This window comes from Pseudopipra pipra, chromosome 5 (assembly GCF_036250125.1).
Source record: "Pseudopipra pipra isolate bDixPip1 chromosome 5, bDixPip1.hap1, whole genome shotgun sequence".
In the NCBI taxonomy this organism is placed as follows: Eukaryota; Metazoa; Chordata; class Aves; order Passeriformes; family Pipridae; genus Pseudopipra; species Pseudopipra pipra.
The window spans coordinates 30,891,908-30,906,250 of record NC_087553.1 but is presented as its reverse complement, the minus strand read 5'-3'; the positions used below and the strand labels follow the sequence as shown (position 1 = coordinate 30,906,250).

At 36.8% G+C, this 14,343-nt stretch overlaps 1 protein-coding gene across 3 annotated transcripts in view; it reads right to left on the bottom strand.

Moving 5' to 3' along the window:
- EEA1 (early endosome antigen 1) overlaps positions 1 to 14,343 on the bottom strand; it is a 74,062-nt gene that overhangs the window by 10,176 nt on the left and 49,543 nt on the right. For all 3 annotated transcript variants that reach the window (XM_064655461.1, XM_064655462.1, XM_064655463.1), the window contains 8 exons: positions 13,680 to 13,819; positions 12,803 to 13,133; positions 11,240 to 11,341; positions 9,956 to 10,150; positions 8,543 to 8,725; positions 2,735 to 2,920; positions 2,177 to 2,308; positions 159 to 344 (listed from right to left, as the gene is read on the bottom strand). In XM_064655461.1, the coding sequence (XP_064511531.1) occupies positions 159 to 344; positions 2,177 to 2,308; positions 2,735 to 2,920; positions 8,543 to 8,725; positions 9,956 to 10,150; positions 11,240 to 11,341; positions 12,803 to 13,133; positions 13,680 to 13,819 (1,455 nt within the window). The remainder of the gene's footprint in view (positions 1 to 158; positions 345 to 2,176; positions 2,309 to 2,734; positions 2,921 to 8,542; positions 8,726 to 9,955; positions 10,151 to 11,239; positions 11,342 to 12,802; positions 13,134 to 13,679; positions 13,820 to 14,343) is intronic.

The following is a 14,343-nucleotide window of genomic DNA, read 5'->3' as shown; positions in this document are numbered from 1 at the left end:
TTCCTACACCATTATAATGCCTTAAAGATTTTTGATCTTGTCATTTAAAAATTAATGTAATGTGAAACTAAAGTCAACCCATTGCTTCATTTCTGTCCCTGGAAGAATCCAAAGGCATGTTCACAAAACAACAGTCTTATATTCTCTAACATACTAACCAGTTTGGCTTCAATTTCAGCACATTCTTTCTTCAGTTCCTCTTCTCTCTTTTTCAGCTCATCTTTGACAGTTTGTTGGGTTTTTCTCTCCTGTTCCAGACTTGAATTCATACTATCTAGTTTGCCCTGCAGTTCTAATTTCTGTTGAATCAATAGCTGGTTTGCATCCTTGAGATTTGTCACCTCCTGTTAGGATACAGAGTTTAATGCTAAAGTAGCAACACAGAAAGTATAAATGGATTTAAATTTAAAACTACTGCAAATCTTTCCTAGGAGAGGACAGTAATAATTTTTAGTTTTATCACCGGAAGAAAGGATGATTTTATATAACAAGGTATCAGTGATTTTCATGATCAAAGATTTTAAACTTATATCTATATTAGGATCAACATTCCTTTTTTTAAAATAATTTTAATGCAAGTTTCTACTAAAGCAGAGAGGAAGATCTGCTGAATTGTTTTCTGCAGTTCTTTGAAAAGACACATCCATTGTCATTTTCTAGGGACTGTTCTAAAGTTTACTTCGCATTGTTCTCTGGTTGCAATAATGAGGTCAAAAACATCATAATGACAATGTAAAACCAAATGCTGATGGAAGAAAGTTGTTTCTGTTAATCCTAAATATATAAAAAATTACTCTATGTTTCAAGCAAGCAGGATGACATGCTTGGTTTTAAATAATGGTTTTACTTGTTCCTCTGTAACTGAACACAAAAAATCCTGAAATGGAATAGTTAGTTAAATTTATAGAAATTATTTTCCTTAAAATTACACAGCCAAGCATGTAGGTACTAACAGACCAACAAGGGTGGACAGTTTTCCATAAATCAAAATTCACAACACAAATTAAAAGCAAACCAAAGCCAGAGAAGAGAACATATCCCCAGAACAAGGGGATGCCCTACAGATACAGATACATATACATCCTTTCCTTGGTAGGAGATGGGAAACAGAATATAAATCTTTAGGAGACAATTACTGTTTCAGTCTGATTGCTTGTAGGGAGATTAAGAAATTACTATTAAGCTGTCATTGGTGTGCACACATTTTATATACATCTTTATAAAATTTCTTGTTTAGAATAGAGATTTTAGGAATGACAAGAACTAGAATACCTTTCCCCAAGCACAGATCACTTAAGTGAAACAAAGTACAAACTATCTAAAAATAAGAGACCATTTTCTAAACAGTGGAGAACAAAAGAACATCTGAAACTCACGAGTTATTATGTTATTTTCTTTTTATTAGTGCATAGGGAATATACCTGCATTTATACTTGTGCAGCAGTTTAAGCTCTGTGTACTTAACAGATGCAAATATAACCACTAAGACTATATTATGAAAAATACAAACGACAGCCTTTTGGGAGTGTTCGTTTCTATAGAGACTAAAAAATGGATATGTAGACTGTGGCAAGAAACAACTCATGTTACTGAAGACTAAAAATTATTTAATTAAAGCCACTCAACTTTTACCCTTTACAGAGCTCATTTGATTGTTGTGATTTTGGAAGTTTGTCTTTTGTGAGGCTCCTGACATTGTTTCTTCCCCAACTGTGACTTTTTAAGACATTTTAAGAAACCACAGCACATTAGGGGAGTTTCAACTCTACCACACATCCTTGAGAAGTACCAGATGTGCCTAGAATATCTGGAAAACTTAACAGTCGTGACTCTTTTGGACATCTTTTTTTCATTTCAGAATAGTAAAGCAAGGGTATGCAGAGTGGATTTACAGTGAAACTGAAGAAAAGCCAGGACATAAAACCCATCCTGAAGCTAAGACAAGTTATGTGCTCCATCTGGCCCATTGTGCACCGCTGCTCAAGGATTATCACTAATCAAAACGTCATTGCTGAGGAACCTCAATGAAATCTCTGCTTTGGTTCCCTTACCTGTAATACCGATATTTACAGCAACCACCTTTGCAAAGCCATTCCAGATAATATCTACTGAGTAGGCACATATTTCTCATCAGATAACCAAACACATGAAGAAGACTCAGTTTGTCTCAATGTACCTTCTGAAATTCTTGCTTGCAGGCTCTAAGCTCTTCACCCAGTTTGGTAATTTCTTTTTCAAGTCTACTCCTTATTTCCTGGAGCTCTGTTGTTTTACATTTTTCATTAGCCAAGTCTTTTTCTTTCAAAGTCTTGAAGAGAAATAAAAAATAGTAGAAAAGTTACTTCTTCCAAGTTCACAAAATAAAAAAGAAACAACCAATCAAAAAACATCCAGGGCCCAAAACCTACTTGGTGACTTTGTTATTATAAGGAAACGACTGCCACATATCTATCCACAGTTTGTAGTGCAATTAGCAGCATATTTGCAGTTTTAGATTTAGAACTAATAATATTTTCCCACCTGTCTGACCACTTAGAACAAATTAGCAGCCTATTTTGAACCAATTTCACTACAACTGTCTCTTAAAAGTCTTTTCACCAGAGGTTCAGTAAAACTGTCATTGCTATGCACTACAACAGTGTTATGCTCTCAAAGATGTAATAGAAAATAATAAAGGGTGTCTGCATGGGATGGATGTGTCTGTGTGAAGATTTCAAAAGACAGAGGCATTTACCCTGTCATTCTGAAGATCCTGTAACATTTTGGTCTTCTCACCCAGCTGCTGCTCCTTCTTTGATGCATCCTGCTCTAGTGCAGACTTTGCTTTCTTCAGTTCCTGAATCTGCTGATTATTGCTAGCAATTCGATTTCTGCTGGAAACTAATTCTTCTTGAGCGAGAGCAAGTTTTTCTTCTGTGGACTAATTACAAAGAGAGCTCTGCAGATTATCTGTCAGTATAAGAGTTTCAGATACTAAACAGCCACTTAAACATTTTCCAGGTGGAAAAATTACTACTTAGAGTGCAAGATTTAGCTTCAAATGTTGACAAAGCATGATTACAGAAACTTCTGGTTTACAAGTTTACCCTAAGTAAAAAGAAATTATCCCAGCATCATTTCCAGGAGCAATATCTTGCTATATATATTCCAGCTTGCACCCTTCCACAGAGAAAAGGTGAAAACATGCAGAAGGGCAGAGAACAAAAGGTGACTGATAAAAAGAGAGTGAACTTGAATTTCCTCACACAAATTTATCTTATTATCTAGGCAAATCAACTATTCTATAACTCTAGACAGCTGTTACTTAAGAAGCAGTGAAGTTACAGGGTGAAAATTTCAAAAGTAATTCACTACTATTTTTTACCAATGACTTAATAAAGTGTTAGGACAATTGTAAAATTTTTTAAAATCCTGAAATAAAATATACAAGGTAAAAATGCTAATGTCAGGAAAAAAGGCTTCACGGTTTCAGCTGTATCAGCATTTTAAACATGAAATTTAAACTTCCATTCAAAATCTACAGATTATATCTTCATTTGCCTTCAACTTTCTCCACTACCTAGAAAAAGAACTCAGATTTATCTCTCTGAAACAGGTCACAAAATCCCAAGAAACAACACAAAACTTGCACCCAAAGCCAAAGCTCATTCTATTTGTTCACAGCAAAGTCAAGCTTTGGGGTTCTTCTTGAGTTAGTATTATGGTGTTTATTTTTTTAAACCTTCTATCTTAGGTAAGGACTAGCTCTACTAGAAAAACTAGTAGAGCTTTTCTTCCCATAGAACCAATGAAAAAAAAAAAAACAAAACAACAGACAAACTCATCCTCCACTCCTCCAGAATACTGGTATTTTGTGGAAATTTTTGACGCTAAGATACAGAATGTGAGCTGAAGAGACTTATTATTAGTAACAAGTTTAATGTTTTCAGTGCAGCAGTAAGGATTTAAATTCTTTCAAGACAAACACAATACTTTTTGAAGCTCTTACTTAAATCTTGTTCAAACCTTTTGTTGAAGGTTAGTGATTTTAAAAGGAACTATAAGCACAACTTTGAATTCATTCAATTATGCATATGCTTTAGCTACTCCCACGTTGATTTAAAAACTAATTGATTTCTGATGCCTTATGACCCTCCCTTGTAATATCTAAAGTATTTCCCCTGTACAATTCAGACTTAGTTTGAAACAGCAATGATGGAACACTGCTGATTCAACAGCATTTTCAACAACACCCCTGGCTCTTAAAAAGCTCACACTGGCTTTTAAAATTAATTTGCAGACAAATTATTCTCTTTCTGAGCTATTACAGTTCACTACTTAACATTTTGCAAGGTCTTGACTCATAATTTTTTGTAAGCAAAATATGAGGTGTTTTTGCAGTTTCAAGGTTTCAGCAGGATGAGTCTTTCAGAAAGCAAAATTACCCCTCTTTCCTCCACTGTGGGCAGTGGAATACCATATTTTCCTAACATTGAGAAAGCATAGGAAGTCTAGCATCATCATATAACATCTTCACAGGAAAAGCCAACAGTTTCTGCAGTTTTAGAAAGAAACATAATAAAGCTCCAGCTTTTATTCAAATTTCCAGCAGAAGAAATGTGGTTACATTCAATCTGCTAGCACCAGATGATGAAATTGGATGAAGTGAGTAGAGACACTCAAACTAAAAGCCTCACACAGGGGGTATTTCTCTCTCAACTCACCCCTGCAAAGTGTCTACAGTGTACAGGTTATCTCATTATGTCTATACCTAGGCTGAGATAAGGAACAGGTACAGAAAAAAGAGGTCAATCAGTGCTTGTTTTTGTAAATAAATAAAAATGCTAGATTGACTGGTATAGAGTTTAAATAAATGAAAATATAAGGAAATATCACAGTCTGATTCACTATAACTTGGGCTGTAACAGTGCAAATTATAGTGGCAACATCAGAACTGGTTCTAGTGGGGTGGAAGGACCCAGAGTCCACCTATATGAAGTGTACAAATCAGCATTTGAGTCTGCATGCTCCCTGATCCCAGCTCACAAGGACAGACATTAAATTATCCACAGATGCTAACCTGATCTCTCTTCACTTCCTACGAAGAAGAGTTTGACTGTATGCAACTTAGGCTCCTGACTTACAGAACTGAGGTTTGGCAGCATGAATCTTGTTCCAGAATGTTCACTAAATATATACTGACAGCAATGCCAGTACTGGAGACAAAGACACATTCTTTCGAGAACATGGAAGAAACCAGGTCTGACTACTAAAAGGACAAATGCCAAGACTCGAGGATACTTGGCAAAGCTCAGGAGATCAGATTCACAGAAAGTATCCTTGTACTGACTCAAAATCAAGGCAAAAATAACAGTTACCACATTTTAATTAACTTTTCTATATAAAAAATGCCTTTTTCATAAAAAAATATTTTGTGTGACTATATACACATATATATTTGTATAAATATGTGAATCTATATAAAAAATTTATTTAGTGATATTCTTTTTTAATTATATGTGTCCTTTTTTATCAAAAACTATATCTTTTACTAGCACTCAAATCCTATCCAATTTCTTTTTCCAGTCACAAAGACAAAAAATGTTTGTGTAGTTACTGTTAAGAGACAGTACATTTTTAAACCAAAGTAAATCTGCAGCAAATAGTATCCATAAAACATACATATGTAATATGTATACCTACATTCCCACTACTGATTTTGTTACAACACTTCTCCTGTTCCCTCTGACTGACTTAAGAGCTTCACAGTTTTCATCTGGCTAGAGCTACGTAGCTCAGACATTCTGTTATTGAACCAGAAGCTCGGGCTCAGCCGTGCTGATGGCACTCCAGAGAGCAGCTACCCGCTCTGCAGCTCTTTCTCATGCAAAGGTGTTACCTCCAAGTGCAAAACTTCCCCGAAGCTTTTCAATCTCACCTCCGTCTCCCAGCCAGAGATGAGCCATCGATCCCAGCAGTGATATTCCCAACAGATGCCAGCAGATGGTGCTCTGTGTACAGCTCAATTCCTGCCATGCCCTCCTAGGAACCAGGAACCAGACCACCCTACTCCTGTCACACACATGCTTTACATCTTTTCATAATCCATACTCACGCCTGGAACCTTGGCCTCGCCAACAGCATGGTGCTATGCCACATGAGAATATTTAAGTTTTCCCTTTTAGTATTTTTAACTAAAGAAAACGTAGCACTGCTAGGATCTCACGATATGGCCTGGCCACGTCTGTTCTGGACAATGCTGGGCTTCAGACTGTACTGACTCAATACAGCTGTGCAGGGAGTCTGTAGCTCTGCTAAAAATCCTGCACTGAAAGACTCCCAAGTTGACTCTACATAGAGACAAGTTTTAAAAACTTCTACTACTGCCCACTAAGAAGATTAAAACCAATCTAAGCCCAGCCCACCCATCAGCTTTGATTCCAAACTTTAATCAAAATGCACAGCTCTGGCTCAAATGAGCTACTTTTATGAAGTAACCTGACAAAGGTAAAACATCATGCAGACAACTCGTTTTGAATAGTACTATGAAATTCTACCGTAAAGTTCTTCTGACTTAAGTAGCATTTTGATATTCAGCAATGAAGACTAGCACCATCACACTGAGGCTGTCTGAATGTGCTTTTTCCTTTGTGGTCCTCTAAGGCAAGTTATCACTGCTTCTTTAGCTTATTATTGCAGTGAGGCAGCACAGCCATGACTAAAGATCAATTCCCCACCTTTTCCTTCTTCTATATTTTCCAGAAAAAAAAGTGGTGGCAATCAGACATCACTAATCCTCATTAACATATGGCTTTTAAAACACTTTTAAAATCAAGTAAACAGCCTCCAAGTTGGTACAGCACTTCAGTACTTAGGACCCAAATCTCTAGGCTCCACAAAGACTTACATAATACATCAAGTTACCTGACTGCTCATCTTAAACATCATTTCCCCATTGCCATCACCTTATTTTACCTTTTTGCAAAGATGTTCTGTCTCTTTCTTGCTACCATCCCCATGAGGTTTAAAAGCATGTGGGATGCTTACTGTCCTATCTTATACTTGCCAGAATTAGAGGTTATCAAGCTGCTATAAAAATACTTATTCAGAGCTATTTTTGCATCACTATTTTGCAATATTTTAATGAAAACTACACCAAAAAAAAAAAAAAAAAACAACCAAGCAAAAAACCCACCAAAAAACCCTAGTTACTGAGAACATCCAATGCTTCTACGGGTCACTGCATTACCAAATGCTGATTTAAATGCATTGTAGGAAATAAACTCACAGACATACATATGCTATAGTAACAAAGCAAAAGGAAGAGTATGTTTAAACCATCATTGCTTGTTAATCATGCTGAAGTTCTTCACAATTTAACATCGCAATTGAACTATGTTGCTCTGAAAATAAAGCTTCTATAACCCTCAGGGAAACGTGGCAGGTAATATAATACTACAGTAAGATTATTAGACTTACTACAGTAAGTCTAAGAAAACTGCAGTGGTCTATATGTAAAGGAGCTATTTCTCTTTTTCTTAAAATAACCCAAGGCTGGAGTTCGGCTAGGGCTCCACAGCTCACATGGGCGAAACAGCCACAAGACCTTAAAGGGTTTCAGTGGTGGGGCTGAAAGGCTCACCTTTGGGGGAAAGGGAACGATAAAATCAAAGCAGGCGACAATGAAATCTAAGCAGTCACCACAAGCTCCCTTTATACATAACAAAGCAAACAGAAGCTGATATCTAAAGCAGATCAGATGATCTGTTGTCCCAAAGCATCTATTTCTCTCCATAAACTTCAGAAGAGCCTAGAACAACAGTGTTGTTCATGGACAAGCTGTAGTGGGATTCATCTGGAGTGAAAAGTGCCAAAGCTACGAATCTTGCCAGCAGACAGCCAGTCTCTGCAGCACAGTATGTCCTGGGACTAACTGGAGCTTAATACTGACGTGAAGGAGAGGGCCAGAAAAAAAAGCCAAAAAACACCTCTGCTGACTGGCTCAACTCTCAGCAATACCTCTTTGAAGGCACTGCACACTAATACAAAATGAGGAAACTTCAGTTTAGGAATAGCAAAAACTTCAAGGACTAAGTTCAGACACTTGTATTTCAGGCAGGTCTCTAAACCTATTGTTTGTATCAGTTTGACATCTCTCAACATCTATAATCAGCCAGGAATATTCTAGTTAAATCATTTAGAAGATAGCAGTTGCTCACATGCTGACAGACCTTGCTGTAATTAGATACACTGTTTAAATTAGTTGAAAGCAACAATATATAACAAGAAAAAGCAACATAAAAAAATAATTCTTAAAGGTATATAAAACTAAATCACCTTGCACAAATGCAAGGATATTTCAGGTATACTAGCAAATACGCTTGGCTTTCAATTAGTTTCAGGATATCCTCTGTCCCAGGGGAAGGGAATGAACAGCACTAAAATCTATATATAGCAGAAGAGATTTTTTTTCACCTATTCAGTTCCTGCATTGTTTCTTGGTCTTCAAAATGGATATAAACATCTACTAAGTCACATATGACATTAAAATGACTGCAAGTACCTTAAGGTCTTGCCTGGTAGCCAGCAGCTCAGATTCTTTCCCATAAAGATCCAGCTGCAGCTTCTCCATGTTTTCTTTATGTTTATCGTGGGCCTTCTGTAAGTCTGCTAGCTTGCCTTTCTCTGCTTTAAGCTCCTGTGCTGACAAAATAGACTGCTGTTGTAGTTTATTCTCCAGTTCTGCCTGAAACATAAGCATAGGAAGTTTTAGTTAAAGTTACAGACAGTAAAGCCAGCTTAAACATTTCGATAAACTGCATTTCTACTGCAAGATGAGAATCTTTTTCCTCTTACGAAATAGCAGTTCGGTAATCTAATATTTGTGATTTTACAGTAATATCTCCTACCTAATTAAACAACAAAATTTAATTTGTTGTAAAAGACTAAGTGAAACACATTACTAACATTAAAAATTAATAATGTTCCAAGTGTGTTGGTTTTGGCTGAGGTAGAGTTAAGTTTCTTCACAGCAGCTAGTATGACACTGTGCTTTGGATTTGTGTTGGTGTTGATAACACAGGGATGTTTTAGCTATTCCTAAGCAGCGCTCACAGAGAGCCAAGGCCTTTTCTGTTTCTCACACCACCCCTCCAGCAAGGAGTCTGGAGGTGCACAAGGATTTGGGAGGGGGCACAGCAGGACAGCTGATCCCACTGACCAAAGGGATATTCCATACCATATGGCATCACAGTCAGCATATGAAGCTGGTGAAAGAAGAAGGAAGGGGAGGGACATTTGGAGTGATGGCACTTGTCTTCTCGAGTCACCGAGCAGCTCTGTGGTGCTTAGTTGATGGCTGGGGTCAAACCACAACACCACGATCTAATGTTTCCACAGGCTGCCTAAAGCACAAATATGACCATGTAGCACAGGGCAGCCAAAGCTGGAGCCACATTTAACAGTGCATGGCATACAGCACAACATTCCCTAATGTCATAAGACATTTGAACCCTTTCCATTGTGGTTCATGAGTTTCGTACTGTCACCAAGATAAATTCTTTTTGTATAATAGGAGAAGACTTGGTTTCAACTGCCACAGACATTTTAAAACACTGCAGAGTTTGTCTAAAATACTCTCACAAAATTCTACTGCTTTACAAGAAAATGGCAGTTCTCACCTCATACCCTGCTCCCAGAGCAAAAAAACCACACTCTAGCTAATTTTATCACTTTATTGAAATTCAATTCTTATGGAATTCATATTTCAGCACTGTTTCTTTTTATTACTGTGTTGATGTTGCTGTTTCTATCTGCAACAGCATCTGAAGACCTCATTTCCACATCCTTACCTTATCATTTCCAACAAGACTACAGCAAACACAGTTTATCAGAAAGATATTGACATAAAAACTTCAGTATTTATCAGAGAAATTTACAATCACTTTCTCATAGGAGTAAGAGAGGATAGTCTTACCTTTTCTAAAAGGGCAGTTTTTAATTCAGCTTGCAGTGTCTCACTATGTTTTTTCTTCTGCTCAAAAGATTCCTTTAACTCTCTCAGCTTTCCCTGGAGGTGTTGCTCACTTTTTTCTTTGTCCTTCAGAAGACCTTGGATTTCCAGTAGTTGTGCTCGTGCTGAATCAAGGTCTATCGACAACTGCTTAGAAATCTATATTCAAAAAATATTAAATAACTGTAGATAATTTTTATTTAAATGACTATTTGTACATGCGGTACACTGAAACAGACCATCCCACAGTGCCACTGCTCCTTAAGAGGTTCACAGTTGAACACTGGCAAGAAGATTTTAAGAACTACCATAACACATTAAAATAATCTGTTATTCCCTATTTATTACTCATAGATCAATAGCACTCTTTTTTAACCATTCTAAATTAAGATGAGGCAACTTTTCTCACACCAGCAGTGCTTTGGGCTCTCCTGCTGCCAACTGTGCAGCATATACCAATGTCATCCTCCTGCACTTTACACAGAGCACCATGGTGCTTCTGTTGAACCAGAGATGAACCAGGGGAATAGGAGCAGTAGTCACAGAGCAATTACCATCACACCAGCATACACCTAAACCCTCTTTCAGACAGTAAGAGTCCATCACAGTCCACCAAACTATGTCCACCGATCATAACTTTTCTTATTCCTTTAGGGAACAGATGACAGCTTGGGTAAAGATATCCATGAAAGCAGACTTGTCCTTCAGGCTGCCAGCTGGACTACATGATTTTGCAGTCTGAATGCTCATCTTCAAAAAAGAAGTATATTTGGTTCTTATGTAGTCACGAGCAAGTGACTTACACAAGTTTGAAAAAGCAATTCAATTCTTGAAGGATACCTAAAAATGTCCTGTCAACCACACAGAGAACATACTGAATAAGCCTGAGAATAAAACAGATCTAAGGATATGAGATAAAAACTTTTATTGTATGGAACTAAAAACAAAAAATGGTGACACGGTAATATCAAGTAACTGTTTCACTAATGAAAAAACATAAAGAGCTAAAATCCCCCGCTAAGGTATGTGGGGCACAGAAAACTAAGACTACAACCTGTATTTTAAAGCTTTATATTACCATCTACGAAATTTTTACTATCACCTTATTTCAACTCCCCAGGTAGGTTACAATCTGAGAACTGAAGCCTCTTCAGTTCTCATCAGTCCCACCATGTGAAACTGAAAATGCATCTTTTAAACATTTATTATATTGGTTTGTAGATTTTTGAAACTAAGTGGACAGCTTACCCCCTCCTTTTTTTCCAGTGAGTTTTTCAATTCATTCCTCTCTTTAGCTACAGACTCTGTTTGTATCTGGAGCTGGTGTTTTAATTCTTGGCAAGATTTTTCCTAAAAAATATAAGACAAGGAAATATTCCTGTTAGCTTCTAAGACCAAGTACCAAGTATTTTTGCAGGATCTACAAAGCCTTGAAAAATAATGCTTTCATTTTCAGTGGAAAATCCTTCTCAGCTGCAGACATACTTTCAATTCAAAACTTCTCAAAACTTTAGGTGGCAAATCTAAGCTGAACACAGCTGATCCCCTATACTAACAAAACCAGCCATGTGCCAAAGAGTTTTTCTGATTAGAGATAGTCTCCCTGTTTGAAGCTGTGGTTGGCAGCCCTTCTCCTTCTTATGGAAAGCAGTAGGCTCATCACACTCCTCAGGATCCAAAATTCCTTCGTGTTCTAAAACTCACAAGAAAGTACATTTGCAGGACTTGCATACAAATACAACTACATGTTAAGCCTGAATACTACACATAAAAAAGAGTGGCAAGCCTTTAAGGGACTACAGAATATGAAGCAGAATCCGGAAACCTAACTTCAAGTCTCAACTGGGGAGAAAATCCTTTGAGTTTTTAGGAGAAACAAATATTTAAACAGCAGTAACTAAGAAAAGCAAACAAAGGAACTTATCTTTAAAAGGTGAATGAGTAACAGAAAAAATTTTATTTTTAACTAGGAGCAGATTTTTTTTAGACAAGAATAAAAGCAGCTCTGAACGGGTTCTGGGGAATGGTGACATTTAAGATGAGAAGGGTATGAGAAAGACACCCCTACTGTGTCTGAGGCAAGGGCGTTGGAACAACTGCATCTATAAAACATGTATTCATGTAGTGCCCATTCATATTACCAACAAGGCAAAAGAGGTATATTTTAAAGCTAGTGAGAGTTCACTTTCTTTATCATAATAGGTTGCCTAGTGGTCAAGCACTTGTTGTACCACCACTTGTGAGATCTTTCTGAAACTCAAACAGTTCTAGTACTCTGAAAATACCTTAATCTAGGCATTCAGATGATGTTACTCTCTCTCTGCCTGCAGTATGCAGCTTTCCAGCATGTCCAGACAAGTGCACAGGAAGTTCTATATACAAAGACTTCAAAAAGGAGACTCAGATGGCCTCAGAAAAATAACATCATCTTCAATACAATGGTATTTTAGCACAGGTTCTGTAACTTTGTGTTGTTATAATACGGCTGATATATTTTTTCAAGGAGGACATTTCCTGTCAAATTGTTTCACCACTTGCCTCCATTTAATCTCTTCACTATGTTAAAGGCATGTAGTAGGAAGAAAGGATCCTGTCATGTGCTATGACTGATGTTTACTACAGTAAACATCCAGACAAAAATGTAAGGTAGGAAATCCATATGAACTACCAAAAATCACAATTTTTTTTTCTTACAGTAGTTAATTTCCATGCATTGTCATCATATCTACACTGTTTTCAGATAGCAAGCAAAATCATTTTATCAGACTGTAAATACACCAAACTTAATGTCTAATTAAAGAATCTACTAACCATTTCTGCCATAGCTACTTTTCCTTTTTTAATTTCTTTTTCTAAATCCTCCTTTCTTTTTTTGAAGGATTCAGAACTTTTGGAGAGCTTATCTTTGGTATCTGTAAGATCCTTTAACAGAGTATCCTTCTCTAATTTCATTTGTTGCAGCTCTGATGTGGCCGCTTGCAGTTTACAGTCTAACTCCTTAAGCTGTTTACTTGTATCTTGATTTGATTTCTCAAGGTTTTGTTTCAGACTGGCCTTCTCCTCCTCCTGCTTTGAAATTTGTTGGTTTGCTTCGTCAAGGGCCTCAGATTGCTTCTGCAAATCCAATTTAGCATTAGACATCCTGTAAATAGAAAGAGAAAAAACATATTTTTAAAATTTCTTCTTCACTTTTTTTTTGTATCATTAAATACTGTATCAATAAATATCTATTACTTAAACTGTACAACTACTTCAAAGCATATCTTTTTCATCCATGGGCATTATGTCATGCAACTCTAAAAACTAGGTTTCAGATGTATCTTTCTTCCTCAACTATAACGAATGGAAATGACCCCTTTGCTGCTTATGCAGAAATTGTAACTTTCTACTTGAAAAATGTTACAGAGCTATGGATATTTAAAGATGGACCTCACTACATGAAACGGTTCAGATATTTAGCTGACAACAAGCACGGTGAATAAACTGAAGAATTGTAGAGAATCATAGAGGTAATAGGGCAGATGGAGTGAAAAAAACAGATGGGGTAAAACTCAGTTCTTGTAGCAGAACAGCACTTATCTATGACTTTATGAAATCACAGGAGACAAGCAGAAAATTTTCACTCTAGTCCAAACCACTCCAGCTTTATGTCTGACTTTGAAAAGGACTAGAACAAGGAAATGCATACGCTTCTCTTGCTGATTCAAGTTGTTTACTCAGTTCTGCTGTTCGGAGGTCTAATTCTGTAGACTGCTGTCGCTGTTGCTGTAACTCCTGAAGAGCTTGTTCTTTACTTGCTTTAGCATCAAGAATGTCAGCTTCAAGTTTCTGAGAAAAAAAAATCAAAAGTTGGAGTCATCAGAGCACAACCAACAAAATAAGAATAGCAATTAAATGCAGAAACCATCTATTCTATGAGCAGCATTTACTGTAGAAAGTCTTTACTGTAGAAAGCAGTCACAATTCTCACATATCATCTACCTGTTTCATCACTTTGTTATTTATCTTTTGTTATTTAGTTCTTGCAAATCTCTTGCTCCTCCAGAACTGTTCTGGTAAAACATTCTGAAACCATGTTTAAATTAAAGGTCAAACAAGCATTTTACTGCAAAGTAATAGATAAAAAGCTGTAATCTTTAAGGAGGCTATCCAAAACACCTATACAAAAAAAGGTCATACCCAGTGCTCAGCTTTGGGGCCATGTTTTCAGCCACTACTGAGTACTTTCAGCAGTTTCAAATGACTGTTGATTTACATATCATAACTCTGCTGTTCTTCATAGAAAAAGCCAAGACACAGACTACAGCTGTGAAGAAACCCTATGCTCACCTAGAAGAGGTTTTTCTTGTGTT